Source organism: Fusarium solani (assembly GCF_023522795.1).
Source record: "Fusarium solani strain SB1 chromosome Unknown bctg00000002, whole genome shotgun sequence".
In the NCBI taxonomy this organism is placed as follows: domain Eukaryota; kingdom Fungi; phylum Ascomycota; class Sordariomycetes; order Hypocreales; family Nectriaceae; genus Fusarium; species Fusarium solani.
The window spans coordinates 3,343,184-3,359,375 of NW_027072155.1; the positions used below are offsets into that span (position 1 = coordinate 3,343,184).

Genomic DNA, 16,192 nt, shown 5'->3' on the forward strand with positions numbered 1-16,192 from the left:
CGACAAGTTTCGACAATGACATAACGGGCATGACGGGGTGGTGGCAATGGTTCTTCTGGACGGAGCACGGTCATGATCTGGCAGAAAAGCTTGTTTGATGATGGTGGTGGTGTGTTGGCAGCAATCCAGGGGCTATGTGAAGCTTGTCTTGACTTGTCACCGCGGGAGATCAGAGTTGTTAACAAGACGATTGCATGGCAGTCAGGACCTGGTCGCGAATGATAAGAGAGACCTTTTCGTTACTTCTCGCGTCATGACTTTCCCGAATGTCGAGCCAAGATTCTGGCCTCGCACATGTCTCGATGCTAAATTAGCACGTCCACAACCTCGGCGGTTCGGTGCAGCACTGTAGGGTCTAGCGTGACGTGCCACCGCGCAAGGGACCACAGGTGTTGGAGAGAAGGAGGGGTTGACGTCACGACATTGAGACAGGAGGGTCTGGTGATGATTGCTTGGTGTTGACCAGGCCGAATATCTCTGGCGAACGATGACGGGGCAGACTGTCACTAAAGAGGAGAGGATTGATATATTTCCTGATTTTGCGCTTCGACGCTCTTTTTGCTCCGTTTATTTCCAATGGAAGTTCTCTGTGCTGGTGGAGGGGATGGAGCGAGAGAGTGGAGGTGATGCAGGCCTCAGATCATTCGCCATCCATGAACAGCTGAACCTGGAAGTAGAGGAGCTGAGTGAAGCTCAGCTTGTGTTGCGATGAAGCGAGGTCAAGCGTGAGTGTAAGAATAATTTTTGGGGATTGCATCGACATGGATAGGATCTAGAGGACGGCATGTTTGTGTAGCTATAGATGTATGGTGTAATCAATTAAAGAACTGGCCTGGTTACAGTTACTGTACTACCAAAAAGAAAGACAGAAACGTAAAGTCGAGCCATTCCCATCCTCACCGACTTGACGGTTCAGCTCGTGCCGTCCTGCACCTTCCCTCTTGTTGACCTGGTACAACGTCATCCCCACCTGCACCTGCCACTAAAACCCAACCCACTCACCCCTCGAGCTCGAGCTCCTCCTGGCGATCCTCATCAACGACGTCAAGATTAACCGCCATCATTCTTGTCCCTGATCCTGCTCTTGACTTGGCTGCCTCCCCTCACTTACAGCTGCATTTGCATTGATTTAAACCCCACCACTTGCCCCCACAACCAAAGAAAAAAGAAGCTTGAACCCTTGACCATCCGTGATACCCCTCTTCGCTTCTAATCTGCTTTAAACCTTAGGCCCCTCCCCTACCGAAGGTTCCCTGTCTGCCAAGCTCCCTGACAGACAAGTTCAATTTCAACGACACGTTTCCTACTTTGCGACATTGTCATTTTCCTAACGACAACGACACAACGAGCGACACTCGCCCATCATGGCTTCACCAACGACCTCGAACCTACCCTCGAGGGCCACCACCGGCTTCAGCACCTTTAGTGACGATGCTATTCCCGAGGTCGACCCTTCAACCGTAGGTGACCCCCTACCAGAGACGCGCATAGCATGACTTGCGCAAGCTTGCAGCGACCATGGAAAGAGTTAGGATCTTGTGGGAAAGAACCTGGGCTGATATTTTGCTGAATAGACGGCGGGACTGCTCGCAGAGCGACTCCAGGCCTGGAAGCATGCTGTTGGTTACCTCGAAGAGTATATGAAGGCCATGGAAAAGATTCACGGCCACCACGCCAAAGAGTACGAGAAGGCGCTGAAGGTATTCCCATTCTTCCCTGATAAAGACCCCCGCCAGCAACCAAGTCACTGACTTTGCTACCCAACAGACCATCTCGAATCCCCTTAAGGAGGGCCACCACTTTGACCAAAGCCTAGGCGGAATTGCCGGCTTCTTCGAGAACATGCGCTCCAACACCCAATCCATGATCAACACCAACATCGAGACCGAAAAGAGCATCAAGGGCTCCGTCCTCCCCGTTCTCGAGCGACTACACAAGGAGATTAAGCACAAGGCCAAGGAGCTGGCTCACGGTGCCGAAAAGGGCGCCAAGGAGGTTGAGAAGGCCCGTAACACAACACAGAAGCATATTGAGCTGCTCGGACAGCAGGCAGCTGCTTTCGACTCTGCTGGTGGTCACCTCAACAGCAATGACGACCCCTATGTCATCTACCGGGGTGTTCTGCACCGCTTGAATACTCAGGTCATTACCGAGAACAACCACCGCAACGACCTTCTCGCTGTCCAGAACAACTTCTCGACCTTTGAGTCCCATGTTATCGAGGTGATTCAGCAGGCTTTCGAGGCATTCGTGCAACTTGCAGGTGGCCAGGCTGAGAAGACACATGCCCTTCACAACGACATGCTGGGCTCGATCCAGCGAGTTGGCCCCGAGTTTGAGTGGAATGCTTTCAAGGACCGCAGCGCCGACCGTCTCGTCAACCCCAACGAGCCCGCCCGGTCTGTCGAGGCTATCCAGTTCCCCAACATGGATCACACGGCGACTCGTGCCCTGATCGAGGGTTCCCTGGAGCGCAAGTCGCGCAACAAGCTGTCGTGGGGTTACTCGACTGGCTACTACGTTGTCACACCGGCCAAGTTCTTGCATGAGTTTAAGGACTCGGACAACAACCGTGTGGACCCCAAGCCCGAACTGTCCGTCTATCTCCCTGACGCAGTCATCGGCACGGTTCAGGGCGAGAAGTTCAGCGTCAAGGGCAAGGACAAGTCCAAGACAATGAGCAGCAAGCTGACTGGCTCCACCGAGCTACAATTCAAGGCACACACAGCAGCCGATGCTCAGAAGTGGTTCCAGATTCTCTCGGATGTTGGCAAGTCGACAGCGCCTCTCAGTGTCGGTTCCAGCCCAGTTGCCTCCACGCCCACATCGCCCAACCCTCAGGGTGCCAACGACAACCCGCTTGACAACAAGCTGCAGTCTCCCATCAGCCCGGCGGGCGAGCACAAGGCACAGGAAGCGGGCGTCGTAGGCGGCGAGGCCCCTGCCGCGACGAGTGAGAAGAAGGCAGAGGCAGCTTAATGAATGAAGTGAGGCGGACGAAGGGTGACAACCATGCCATGGCATGCCGCGCGTGCGCGCAGCTGCTCACATCCGCGTGCGAACGGCGATATCTATACCCAGAGTCATGCATACATAGGCAAGCAGGAGCTTGCGCTGCAATTTGACGATAGTCCTCAAAGCAGGGCTGGCGACAGGACACGGCGGGACTTGATGCCGGGGAGGATTGTGATGATTTTGTCAGGGTGTCGAGGGTGTTGATGGAAAAGAGAAGTTCGAGAACCTCAAGTGGCGGTTGCCTTGAGGTTGATTTATAATGGCTGGAACCATGCTCCTAATGGTCGACTTGAGCGAAACGGATGGTGATTGGTGATGTTGCGGGTTGCTGTTTGGTTGAGTTGTCTGATGAGGTTGTCGTTGGCCTATACCTGAGGTTTTTGAGCCTACCTACCAATGAAACGTTTACTGCGGCCTTGTCGACGCCATGTCAGATTTGTGCAAATCATATCTATCCGTCTGTCTCTACTAAGGTGAGTCTTCACGTGTCTATTACCCGACGCCCATGCTACTTTTCTCTTGTCTCGGGAGTAAGCCTGTCATTCACGGTAAGCTAGAGCCTAAGCCACCCCGAGCTCCCCGGTCAAGCTCTGGCTCCCGCCAAGGAAACATGGTGAAGGAGCTGATCCGCATACCGAGATTCAAGTGACGGGTACGTTTCGGATAGGACTGGGGGGTGAGGGAGCGTTGTCAAATCACGGATAGGTGTGGCTGCGCCAAGTGACGGCCGGGGAGACGGGAACTGGGAGAAGCTGACCCCAAGACGGGAAGCTATTAACGGGGCGACGATCTCAGGGTTTGACGATGGGTTCGTCCAGGGGGTGGGGGTGTGATGGGATGGAATGCGTGTCACCCAGCCTGCTTCTGCTGTTGCTGCGGGGGAGACAAGATGGGCGCCCACGGTTGTGAGTGAGAATCAGGCTCTGGGCGAACCGCCGCTGAAGAGAAGGCAGCAAGCATCACATCCATCACAGATGAGGGGGGAGACAACAAGAAGTGAGGCTTTCTTTGCCCACCCCCTTTTCATGTATGAGTGTGCGTGTACTCCGTACCTGAGATGAATCACCATGTGGTTTGTAATGGAAGTCATCTTCGGCTATTGACTCAGAGAATGGTTCGCCAGCGGCTGAGACAAAAGATAGGACGACGACTACGCTACAATAGACGCCGTACCGCGCGTTCAATGGTCCATCTCAGCTCTTTAACGAGATACCAAAAAAAGACGAAGGAAAAAGAAAAGAAAACAGGGCGAGCAAGTGAGAGCCTGAAAAGAAACCGTCCACGCGCCCTGGTCGCCTTGCGGCAAGCCAACTCAGCGGCAGCACAGCTGGGCTGGGCGGCTTTCCTCTGAGACAGGGTTTTTTTTCCCTTTACAGTCAAACAAGGCTCTGACGATGTCGGTGAGTTGTTTTCTTTCATTTTTTTTTCGACGTGGCATCGATGGGAGATCGTTGTTATATCGATGCAGTTTTCCCACTAGTTCTTTTGCACATCTATATCTTGTCACCTCTTCCCTCCCATGTGAACCGCACTTTTCACTCTTGTCATCTATGGGAATACCGGGTATTGAAACGAAGACGGTTATGTGGATGCTACGTTGGGCGGCAGGATGAGGCTGAACTGCCACCACCGACAGGCTTGGCTCCTCTCCCAGGCTCCGGGACGCGGGAAAGGCAGTTTCAGTGACAAATAGGGAGAGGGAAGGTGGTGGGGAAGTGAGAAATCTCGATGCAGGAATCTCATTGACTCTTATTTTGCTGTGTTGCTCTCGCAAGTCCAGACCGTGAAGGTGCGTGTGTGTGTGTGTGCACAAGTCCGCCTTATATCAAGCATCTTAAAAAGTCCTACATGCAGAAGAAGGGGGAAGCACATGGTCAAAAGATGAGAGAGAAGATGGTAGAAAACAGACAAGGTATGCATCCCGTCACCCTCCTTGTTCTGTATGTCTGCCTCGCTGCTGCTGCAGCCGCCTTAAAGAGAGCCACCCTCCTTACAAAAACGAGGCTCTGAGTACGCGCGGAAACTCTCTTAAGTACTCGATAAGGCTCTGAGCTTTTTTTATTTTGGAAACACAGATCAGCTTTCTCCCAATAGCGAGCTACACCCCCCAGTCCTTGTTCGTTTTAGTCTCTTTCTTTCTCCTTTTCTTTCTCTTCCCTGGTTTTTTTTTTTGAAAGTGGTGAGGAACAACAGCACTACCACCCAACACTACAACAACAACCAAAAGGGATCAAGAAAAAGGGAAAACAGGGAAAAGGAGGAAGAGAAAAAAACAGAAAGAGAAAAAGGAAAAGAAAAGAACCAATCCATCTCGTTGCTGCACCTCAATGCTCATCAACTTTGCTGCCATCTCCTCGACTGTCATCGTCCCAGGATAGAAGACAGAGAGTCAACTCGAGAAACTCCCCTTGACACACAACACTCTTTTCTCCTCCCCTTCCTCAAACCCAAAGTCTTTGTTTTCAAGTCCTTCGTCGGCAAGGCAAAAGATGATGGCGAAGCCTTGGAGTGAGCATCGTGCGACAATCACCAAGCTGTACATCCAGGAGGGGAGGACGCTCGAGGATGTACGGGGCATTATGAAGACCGAGTACAACTTTGAGGCATCGTAAGTTTCCATACTCTTGTATAAACCCACCATCAGAGAAAGATACTGACAAACACTCAACGTATAGCATCCGTTCCTATCGGCAGCACTTTGACATCTGGGACATTGGCAAGTACAACTGCAAGAAGCGCCAGCAACGCCGTCGCCAGTCCCTCAAGAGGCCCATCCTCCCGTCTCCGCTGCGCTCTCCCCCAGCTCTCAGCAGCTCCTCAGAGACGTCTGACCCTGGATCCTCGCCAGCCTCGAGCTGCGCGAGCCAGCGTTCCCCGGAGCAGCTCCCCCTTCCGGCCCTCCAGCAGACCCCTCGGTACGCGGCGCCGCCATTCTTTGACGCCCATCAGCTACCCGCTCTGCAGTCGTCGACCCTGCCTGAGCCTCGCATCAAGGTCGAGAGCGGTGGAGGAGGGGGATCGGGCTGGAGAGAGATGCCCATGTACCCCAGCGCAGCGCCGCATCCTCCCCAGAGCGTGCTGCAATCGTGCGTACCCTCCTCATCCTCCCCAAATCCCCAAGAGCCTCCCAGTTGACAAGAGTCCTTTTCCCCTTTCGTAGAAACGTTCACTATACCTACGCCGACTCTGCACACTGGCATGTTCCACGGCCACCGCTGCCGCTGCCGCCGCCTCCTTCGACGTTTCTCAGCAGCAACCACTCTTCCAACGAGTACTGCGGGTCGTCGTACCGTTGCGTGCCAGAGTTCCCTCGTCATGGCGAGATGGCATCGGGTCTACGTGCCCCGAACCTGTCCATGGTGAGAGGGCATGGGCGCCATGGTGCCTTGCATCCACCTTCGGTCAGTCTCCCTGTGAGCTTCCAAGGAGTTGCCTCAGGGTGACTGGTGTGCCTCGTGTCGAGCATCACTTGTCAGGCTCCACTTACACACTCCATCAAGACATGGACAAATCAGATACAAGGCCTTTGGGTTAGAAGACGGGAGGAGCCGTGTTCCAAGACACAAACTCCACCCATCATTGGGTCACGCTCATTTCAGGAGTCACAGTCAGGCAAAGAGAGGCAAGGCTTGGGCAACACTGTGGGCAGTCACTTCCGGGTCTCGAAATTGATCAGATACGTTTGTATTATTATATAGCTTTGTTCTCTTCAGCTACACCTACCGTTCAAATAACACGATCTTTTACATTCAAAGGCCAAAGGCGCACATCATTGACACCAGATGGTTTCAAAACCATAGACACGCGTGATTGCGAGAGCAAAAGAGGTCCTTGCCGGACCGTGACCAGAGATCTGTCACTCGACAGGGCTGGAGTGGACTAGTCATAGGCTGCCAAGTGGGAATCATCCTTTCAATAACATGTTAGCGATACGTCGCAACAAGCATGCCAAGACAAGAAACTGGTAAAATGAAGGGATTTTCAGGGTAAAGGTGCCTTGTCACAGGCGTTATCGTCAAAGCAATATGGCTACGTTGACCGTCGTGATATTTGTAACATCATTTGGAGGAGAGATAGTGGAGGAGAGAAGAAAAGTGACTAACCTTGATGACCTGTATCACAAACTGCCCAGAGTGTTTACAGTCAAAGACGCTTTCAACATGTCAGCAGCTGCTGTTGAAAGGACTGCAACAATGTTGACATCAAGCATCTCAATCAGGCGATAAATGATTTGTCGTCGTTGCGTGAAGCTCGGACATATGCTTGTCGTTTTCATTTGGATTCATCAGGGAGATGATAATCTGGAAGACGGCTGGCGTCTGGTTGCAACTCACATTGTAGGTATCTGATTCTTCTGTTAGCCAAGATCACCAATTGACTTCAACAAAAGTGTGTATGAGGAATGCGGATCAGGTAATGCATGAATGGTAAAGAAAGATGGTGTCTGCATCGGAAACCCGGATAAGACTCGTCATCTGTATCATCATATAGGCAAGGTGGTAATGTGTGCAGCAAATACTTACAGTTTGGGGTCTATCATAACCGGAGGAGGTTCCAGTGAGAGGGTGGTATGCAAATGCTAGCACTCGAGGCAAGTTAGCCTCAGAAGTCCAATGTTATCCAGCAAACGATGGACGAGCGTGACGAGTCAGTGGGCGAGGTTTTCTAGGCCTGCCGCAAAGTGGCTTTTCGTGCTCATGTGGTATGTTCGGAGCCCAGTGCCGCTTCATCATACAAGTCGGAGGCGGGTCGAGGAGAGATGTGGCATACCTTGCTAGAAAAAAAACTTCAATCATGTTAGCATGAGCCACCAAATGCAAAGCAGCAAAGGTAGAGAGTGAAGGTGTCCATCAGAAATAGCCATTTTATATCGTCAAAGAAAGATCTCAGCCGGTAATTTCCAGCGTATATTGTAAAAGAAATGATCATCATGAGAAGGGGTGTGTGGTTGTGTGCGAGGTTCCAAACGTACCATTTCAGCCCAGGCTGGGCGCGGAGAGAAGGCTGAGCATCCTCGCAATGATCCACCGCTTGGTGATGAGAGGTCTATGAAGAAGTCAGCACGAGTCCAAAGCATGCCGATGCGAAAACGTGTGCGTAATCGTAGTCTTTCAGACTGACGTGTAAAAAAAGAGGTTTCATTCCCATTTGGGTCAAAGACTCTAGTTTGCGGTGTAAAGTGTCATCAGGAAGGATGGGGAGAGGGCAGCGCGACGCACTGCGCATTCAGAACTCACCTCAGCTTCTTTGTTTGTGTTGTTGAAGATGGAAAGCTTGTGAGAAGTTGGAAAGATTTCGCGAGAAAAAAGTTGAACAAAATGCACCAAGAGTGGAGTTGCCGGTTCTACGTTTCTCCGTCCCGGTATCCCGGCCACTGGTAAACTGGTCCACTTGTCGGCGCAAAGAAGAGATTGAGCCCGTCCGAACCAGCCTCGCCAAATGAGAGTAATCTTCAAATGTGGATTTGACCAGTTTCTGTTACGAATACTTTATCAATTACGGAGTAAGAAGTACACATTCGATTATGTAGTCACATGTGAAAACTGGAGGGAAGACTGCTCTATTCACCCATGTCTATCACGTGATATCGCGTTGACTGAACACGCCCTTCGCGTTCACAGTAGGTCAGTGACGCTACGAATCTCGCCTGGTGCTTGTACCAAACCAAAAGACTCGTAAGCTGAAGTCTGTCTGTCTGCCAAGATGCCCGAGATCGCCGAAGGTTGGTTTGAGATCCATCGTTGTAACTAATCAGTTGCTAAAATCACCCAGTCGCGCGCATTGTCCACTTCCTTCGTCTTCACGTTGTGGGGAAGCGCATTGTATCCGCTTCAGCCATAGATGACAAGAATGTCTTTGGCAAGGTTGGTACAAGTGGCGAAGAGGTTGAGGCTGCTCTCAAGGGGAAGCAGGTATGTCACTTATAGCCAATAATTGGCAACTTTGGGGTTAACAACTTCAGATCGTTTCCGTGGGAAGTCAGGGCAAATACTTCTGGTGAGTTGCAACAGCCAATAGCTACCCTGTGTAACGTTGACAACTCATCCATGACTAGGATCACTTTGGATAAACCCCCGCACTTGGTGATGCACTTTGGGATGACGGGTAAACGCTCAGTCTAACTTGGCTGCACATTTGCTAACAGGTCCAGGGTGGATGCACATCAAGGATGAGAAGACGGCCTACACAAACTACTACAAGAAGATGAAGGACAGCGAGCTCGAGCAGTGGCCGCCCAAGTTCTGGAAGTTCCAGTTCAAGACCGAGGGCTCCCCTGGCGTTGAGGTCGCCTTCACAGATGCCCGTCGATTTGGTCGTGTGCGGCTGGTTGACTGCCCGGGCGATCAGATCAGAAAGCACTCTCCCCTCGTTGAGAACGGCCCTGACCCGGTCGTGGACCTTGATCGCTTCACCGAGGACTACCTCCGAGGTAAGATGCGCGCACGCCACGTCCCCATCAAAGCCCTGCTCCTGGATCAAGCCATGATCAGCGGTATCGGAAACTGGGTCGCGGACGAGACCCTCTACCAAGCCAAGCTTCACCCCGAGCAGTACTGCGACGAGTTTGACGACTCGCAGGTCACTACGCTCTACAAAATGATTCGCTACGTTTGCCAGACGGCTGTCGACAAGCTCGGCGATTCAGACGAATTCCCCGAGCACTGGCTCTTCAACTACCGATGGGGCAAGGGGTCCAAGGGCACTGCGACCAAGCTGCCCAACGGAGAGAAGCTCGCCTTCATCACTGTCGGTGGGCGAACCAGCTGCTACGCGCCTGGTGTCCAGAAGAAGACGGGCCGCACCCCCGCTGGCATCAAGGAGGAGCCTGTTGACGCAAGCCCGTACTTCGAGGAGCCCAAGAAGTCGCGAAAGAAGCCGGCGGACTCCGACAAGGAGGTGCGCGCACCACCCGTGAAAAGGAAGCGTGTCGAGGCGGTGAAGAGTGAGCAGAACGGGAGTGTAGCAAAGACGGAGGAGGGGGCAGACGAGGCACAGCCCGACCTTCGCAGGAGGTCTGCTCGACTGCGGAAGTAGACACCGGCCAAGTGATGTACCGCACAATGGTGATGCGTCTTTGGAAAGGACCCCCTTCTACTTCTTGAGTTGGACGAGCGAAGATATGGCGAACAGCTCATGGTATATATAGTCACTTTGACCAGCAAGCGCATGCTCAGAGGCGTCACATTTACAAAATCCCTCACCCGTCGTCCCCTTGCCATGCCACTGAGCCTGCTCACCATCGCTTCCCTTGGAATTGGGCCGTGGCCGACCATGTTGGAAGCGCCACCTTCTGTGAAGAGACAGCCTTTGCACCTAGAAGCTACAGAAGGGCGCCTCGGCTGCGTCTCCTTGCGTCGAAGAGGCCTTGGATTGGGCCGTCACCTGACGCATCATGTGTGAATGTCACACAACAGGGGGCGGCAAGTGTGGGTGTCGTCGACCAGGCTGGCGCTTGTCGGGACCAGCAGTTCCAGAGATTTTCTCCCGCAGAGTCTCAGAGAGGGCAGAGACCAATACTGACATTGTCAGCTTTTCAATGACTCAATTGTCATCTCTGAAATGGATGTTGACGTTGAAAAAAAGCCGAGTTGCAATACCTTTTTCTTTCCTCTCATCTCCCCCACCACGCCCAAAGTCGTGACATGTCTGTTGGTGGGTTGGCAAAAACAGCCGTAAAAGGTCCACCCACACTCAATTAATGCCCTCTCATCGCGGACACGGCTTGATCGTTTCCAAGACATGCTGCAGCGAACGGTTGGGTCGGCTCTGAGTGATAATGTGCGCGAACGAGGGAAGTTGGTTGAGACGGGGGCTGGGGCAGAATTGTCAAAGCAATAATATATCTAGCCGGGTCTTCCCAATCCACGAGATGAGCCCCCTTTCTCCGGAAGTCTTGAGCCGCCAGGTGAGGCCAACTGCTAAGAGTGCTATGCTATCTCCAGCTTTGAGGAGCCGGTCAGGCATTGTCCTCTCCTCTCCTCTCCGCTCCGCTCCTCTCCTCCTCCCCTTCGCATCCTTACTCTCACCCCAGCTTACTCCGGCCGTCTTGACAACCAGGTACTCGACCAAATACCCAATAAGGAACAATACCTTTGTCCAGCGTCCGATTGACTCCCATACGAAACATGACTGGACCATTTCGACGCTGGTCCACATGTGAGGCGGCCGAGCCTCAATCACCCCCTCCCTCTCTTCGTCGACAGACACAGCAAGCATCGATGTCGAGATGGAACCTGTCTGCCTTGCTTCTCTTCTCTCTTGCCGGGTTGGTGGTCGTTCTTGACTCCCAATATCATCCAATGACTAGATGATCAAAGCATCAAGACTGGGACGCTGACCGCAGACCGATTCACACCACGACTTTTTACCATCCAATGATGTTATACAGATGGGTAGCTTGGCCTAGACGGGGGACAGAACCCGCTTGGCTAAATCGCGTCCGCATTGGATGCGAACGCCTTGTTGCCTCCTCTGACGATGCATCCATGGCACGTATCCAGCGAGTGGGATGGTGTACTTATCCTGCCTTGCACTTCTCCTGATCTGTCCGGCCTTTTTGTCAAACTCCGACCCCATCCCAGACCTCCTTCCTCGAGAAGCCTGGCGTTCCCTCAACCCATCTCTCTACTTCACCCAGCCCATAGGCAGTCTTTCGTGTGTTTTGTTTGCCTTTATAGCTTCCCTCCCTCAAGCGGACCTCCCTACCCGAGGGCTACCGCCAGCCTTGGCCAACTGGAAGCTGTCGGCAACAGCCTACATGCCTATACTCAAGCCAGCTTTGTCCTCACTCGAGCGCCGGAGACTGCCCCTTTCGAACCACCCCCGACCGTCTCGGAAGCTCCCAGTGAAGACGGCGTCGATTTACATCGCCCTCCACCTAGGCGCGTAGGCCTGTCACCGACAGTCTCTACCAGCGATAGACATCTTCCCACATGGGCAGACGTCCCAAGAACTGGCATCGTGACCAGTTTTACGATCACCGCAAAAAACAAGAAAAGCGCCCAATCGCTGCTGCTCCGGGCAGCATGGACCTTGCAGACGAGTATCCCACGTCGGCAACCGTACCGCCGCCGAGCCCAACCAACCTAGGCATGTCAATTCCAGCGCCCAGGCGTTCCCGGGGTGCAACACCAGGCCCTTCAAATCTTTGCGTGCGCATCCGTCTGCGGGATCAGACTGAGACGGTTGCCCGAGCCCTTTTAGTCGAAGGACTGAAGTACATCGGAATCGATGAAGAGTTTGTCACTCGCAACGGCATATTCTCCATTCCGCTTCGCGAGGATAAGAAGAAGTACATTGCCGAAGGGCCAGCGTCAACGGGCATACTGCATGCGGAATCTTCTGCCGATATCGCGATCCTACATCCCAGTAGGGATCCGAGCCAGACCGCCCTCAAGCGCGCTATTGTCTTCAGGCCGGAGTCTTCGGGGCAGCCCAGCCACGATATCAGGGTTCCCAGGAGGATGAGACACCTCTGCGAGGGTAAGTGGTCTTGCTCGACCTCACCACTAGTTGAAGTCGCGACCCTCAGCGACCCAGGAGACTTCAACCTTCTTTTGGGACCTCAGCAGCATACCTGTGTATCAGGGGGCGCCGCTTGTCGTTCATGCTTCGACCATGCAATGCTAGCCTCGAGCATTGACTTACCCTATCGGCCAGGACAACACAAGCCGCCCCCGACTCGTCTCTGACTGCGCCGTCCTATCAACCGCCGCCTGGCGCTGACGATGGCCGATGGGACGATGGGATGTAGTCGACAAGCCAACAGCCCTGGGACGATGGCCAAGGGAATGATGGGATGCAGTCGTCAAGCCAATGGTTCTGGGGTCCCTCATCCAACATGTGAGAGAGATGGTCATGGCAGGGAGGCCATAACCAGGGCAAGTAACGGTGTTTCTCGGCGTTGGGTTTTGATGCTGTCATGTGATTACGATTGTGTTCTTTGATGTTATGGCGAACGGAGGCGTTCTTGGAAATGACAACTGGGAAAAGCACAAAAAAACTTGAAAAATAGTAAATAAAAAAAGAACGGGGGCCGGCGTCAACCTCGGCCTCGGCCTCCAAACAAAAAACAAAGTTGTCGGTCCTGTGCCCATTGTGATGTTGATGGTTGAGGTATACCCACACGTAAACAAGACAGGAGGTAGTACCCAACTCGTCTCAAAGACTGCCTCGTTATGGCAACATGGAGAAGTAAGGTGAGCAATAGGAGACATACTCAAACAGTGTTCCATCTATTCCATCATGGTTGTCATCACAGCTTTGCAGCCGTCCTTGCGTGAGTTCAAGAGAATGCCCCCAGGTCCTCCAGTCGGCCGGCCGAGTCACCCGGACCCGAGCCGGCGGATGACATCGGCACAAAGCAATGTGTAAACGGTCCGCTGAGTATCCCCGCGACCGTGACCAGTCGGGTGCTACTGTACTTGGGCCGTACCGTGGGTGCCGGTGTACCGCCTCTTGGGAAATCCCTGCCTCTTGGGAACTGGGAGGGAGCATACTATGTATGTATGGCTGTCTGACCAAAGCCAGCTCATCAAATGCAGACGACATGTAATAAAGCTGGGCCTTGACCAGTTCCTTGGTGACGCCGTTACATCCCAGACCCTGGCGATCGCGATGGCTGACAGGGAGTCGTGAGGATCGAGAGGCTGCCCGCTGCTACCGTACAGCCAAAACTGCCTGATGCAGCGTCAACCCTGTAGACACATGGCGCACGGTGGGGTTTAAATTGGAGTGAAATTTGACCAAGTTTGAAGCTTTTGATGAATCCTGCTCGCCAAGTAAGAGTCTGATTTTCTGTCAGATCATTGTGATGATCAAGCAACCATGCATCGGCAGTTCCATCGCTCGTCCTTGGCTCCATCTCCATCCCCCAACAGCATCCTCCCCTTGTTCATTCTCGCCTGTGAATCGCCACGAGCTGCTAATAGAGTCACAAGACCCCCTTATGCATCTCCAAGAAACCTGAAAGTTTTGCCCAAACGCCCGAATTATTCCTGCGCCCAAGGGCGGCATCTATGTAAATCATTCCCTTCTCGCCCATGTCCACGTAGTAGTGACTCCCAAAATGTTTCGTCATCCAAGCCCCGTCTGCTGCCAAGATCTAAATTCGTGTATTTCATGGGCGTGAATCATCAGAGTATGATAAGAGAATCAAAAAGAGAAATGACCGAGCTGTCAGCCGAACCGAAAAAAGAAACGAGGTTCCGCCCTCTACAGTAATGACCCCAACACCTTAGAGTGCTTCCATTGGTATGATCTGATGTCGTACATGGTAAAAAGAGAAATGGTTGTCAATGCAAGGGGTATCGTAAGTATTCGTAAAGCCTGAGAGCAGCGAAGTACCGAGACCGTGTAAGTGAATCCTGACGCCGAGGGCTTCTTTGAGTAATGTTGAGTGATGAGGAGAAAGCCGATCTGTAAAAAGGAGTGAAACCGAGCATTTGCGTGTACGTAATAGTTGGGGGGTTTGTTGTGTTTGGTGATAAGGTTGGGTTCTTGGTGTGGTGTTGCGGAGCTACTATCCAAGGTGGAACATGGTTATTGGATCGGACGAGGGCATTCAGAATGCTTCGCGTCGACTTCTTGTTCTCCAAGATTTTAATCTGTCTCACAGAGGAAACCAACACAGTATTGAGAACCGCTACTATCCACCGGGACAGGGATGATGGACAAGAGGTTCTTGAAGGGCTGGCCGTGCTTCTTGTAGTTGGTCACGGGCAGCTGAATCTCCTGTCCGGAGAACACGGCCTGACGCATGCGACGGATGGCAGACTTGTCTGAGCTCCTCTTAGAGGCTCGCTGGCCTCCTGGAGGGGATTGCAGGAAGCGACAGTTGCGGCCCATCACCTCATGGGAAGAGTAGCCGGTAAGCTCGGAGAAGGAGTCGGAGACGTAGATGATGGGAGCGTCGGCCTGGAGCATGTCACAGAGGACAAGGGCGACAGAGCAGTCGACGGGACCGAGATCGACCTGAGGGTTAGGCCGTCCAACGACGCGAAGCTGAGACAGTCAGTAACTGAGACTATCATCGAAAGACAAGACTCACCAAGACCGTCATTATATCAATCCCGCTGGGAGCGTAGAGACCAGGGTATATGACGGGATCTTGAACTTGACGCCAGGTGGTAGCTGATGTTACCATGGTGCCATCGGGATTTAGAGAGCCCTGTTCAGGAAACTCATACTGCCGGTTGAGTCAGTGCGCTGCTCGTTCAAAGTCAACTTCACAAGATACTCACGTTGAGGGCGTTGATCTCCCATGGATTCATGGTGGGCGGCGCCCTGGGCGCCATGGCGGACTGACGAGGGGATGATTGCCGTGAAGAAGAGAGATTCCGAGCTAGTGAGGGCGACAAAGCGTGCATTGAGGCTGCCATTACGAGTTGAACTAGAACTGGAGTGAGATGATATATAAGTCGTTATTCCTCGTCTTGTAGGACGAAGCAGCAGGTATGACAAGCAAAGGTAGCAGTAGGATTCGTATTAGGCGGAAGACAGGGTTGGATTGGGACAAGTCGTAAAGGCGAGATGCGAGAGGACGGATGAGGAGCAGAGGAGAGAGGCGGACAGGCACATAATCAGCCAGGTAAGCAACGACACGTCTAGGATGCCGGCTTGATATTGTCTCTAGGGCGTGTCAAGTGCGCAGGAAAGTGTAAAACTTGCAGCTGGGAGCCATCAACACAAGAGAGGGGACCCTGAGGTGAAGAAGGGGGGCGTGGCGAAAGACGGGCGGAGTGGGTTTAGACAGCAACGCTTCTTGTCATGCTGATGTTTTCTAGGCATTGGATCATGGGTATCGCTGCAGGACGAAGGATTAGTTGAACAATTGGATCCCGGGGAGAGGAAACTGACATGATGCAGCTTGATGGTGACTTCTTGGCCCATTCCTGGAATGGCTTTCGCTGTCGCCCAATAGTAATAACACAGCTAATAAGAGGGCATGGGCTGTTTAGACCAGGCGGTAGACACGAGAAGACGAGTCTAGACCGCAGAACTGGGGTGTGTAGAATGCAAGATGGGTAGGGGGTAAAACTCGATCTCCTGCTCCCCCGAGCACTTGGTGAGATCGCCGGCCACAGCCTCCGGGCCCGGGATCGGGATCATCGGTGAGCCCCACTGCGCTTGGCGCCGACACGCCGGATTGGCGGACTAATCGAGGTTGTACCTCTGA

The 16,192-nt window shown here is 52.9% G+C and overlaps 5 protein-coding genes across 5 annotated transcripts; 4 read left to right on the top strand and 1 right to left on the bottom strand.

Moving 5' to 3' along the window:
• Window positions 1–1,364: 1,364 nt before the first annotated feature.
• MRS44_004983 (uncharacterized protein) lies at window positions 1,365–2,979 on the top strand (the record flags this gene model as incomplete). The annotated part of the gene is made up of 3 exons (XM_046268675.2): window positions 1,365–1,460; window positions 1,575–1,700; window positions 1,768–2,979. 3 exons carry the CDS (start codon window positions 1,365–1,367, stop codon window positions 2,977–2,979), a joined length of 1,434 nt encoding a protein of 477 aa, XP_046135858.2.
• A 2,525-nt stretch (window positions 2,980–5,504) lies between these two features.
• On the top strand, window positions 5,505–6,458 carry MRS44_004984 (uncharacterized protein; the record flags this gene model as incomplete). The annotated part of the gene is made up of 3 exons (XM_046270658.2): window positions 5,505–5,623; window positions 5,691–6,101; window positions 6,176–6,458. The coding sequence occupies 3 exons, from the start codon at window positions 5,505–5,507 to the stop codon at window positions 6,456–6,458; spliced, it is 813 nt and encodes a 270-aa protein (XP_046135857.2).
• A 2,260-nt stretch (window positions 6,459–8,718) lies between these two features.
• Window positions 8,719–10,050, top strand: MRS44_004985 (uncharacterized protein; the record flags this gene model as incomplete). Its single annotated transcript, XM_046268671.2, has 5 exons — window positions 8,719–8,737; window positions 8,788–8,927; window positions 8,978–9,012; window positions 9,071–9,120; window positions 9,167–10,050. 5 exons carry the CDS (start codon window positions 8,719–8,721, stop codon window positions 10,048–10,050), a joined length of 1,128 nt encoding a protein of 375 aa, XP_046135856.1.
• Window positions 10,051–11,948: 1,898 nt separating this feature from the next.
• MRS44_004986 (uncharacterized protein) lies at window positions 11,949–12,707 on the top strand (the record flags this gene model as incomplete). Its single annotated transcript, XM_046273603.2, has 1 exon — window positions 11,949–12,707. The coding sequence occupies one exon, from the start codon at window positions 11,949–11,951 to the stop codon at window positions 12,705–12,707; it is 759 nt and encodes a 252-aa protein (XP_046135855.2).
• Window positions 12,708–14,616: 1,909 nt separating this feature from the next.
• On the bottom strand, window positions 14,617–15,311 carry MRS44_004987 (uncharacterized protein; the record flags this gene model as incomplete). Its single annotated transcript, XM_046278311.1, has 3 exons — window positions 14,617–15,018; window positions 15,065–15,202; window positions 15,258–15,311. 3 exons carry the CDS (start codon window positions 15,309–15,311, stop codon window positions 14,617–14,619), a joined length of 594 nt encoding a protein of 197 aa, XP_046135854.1.
• Window positions 15,312–16,192: the final 881 nt, after the last annotated feature.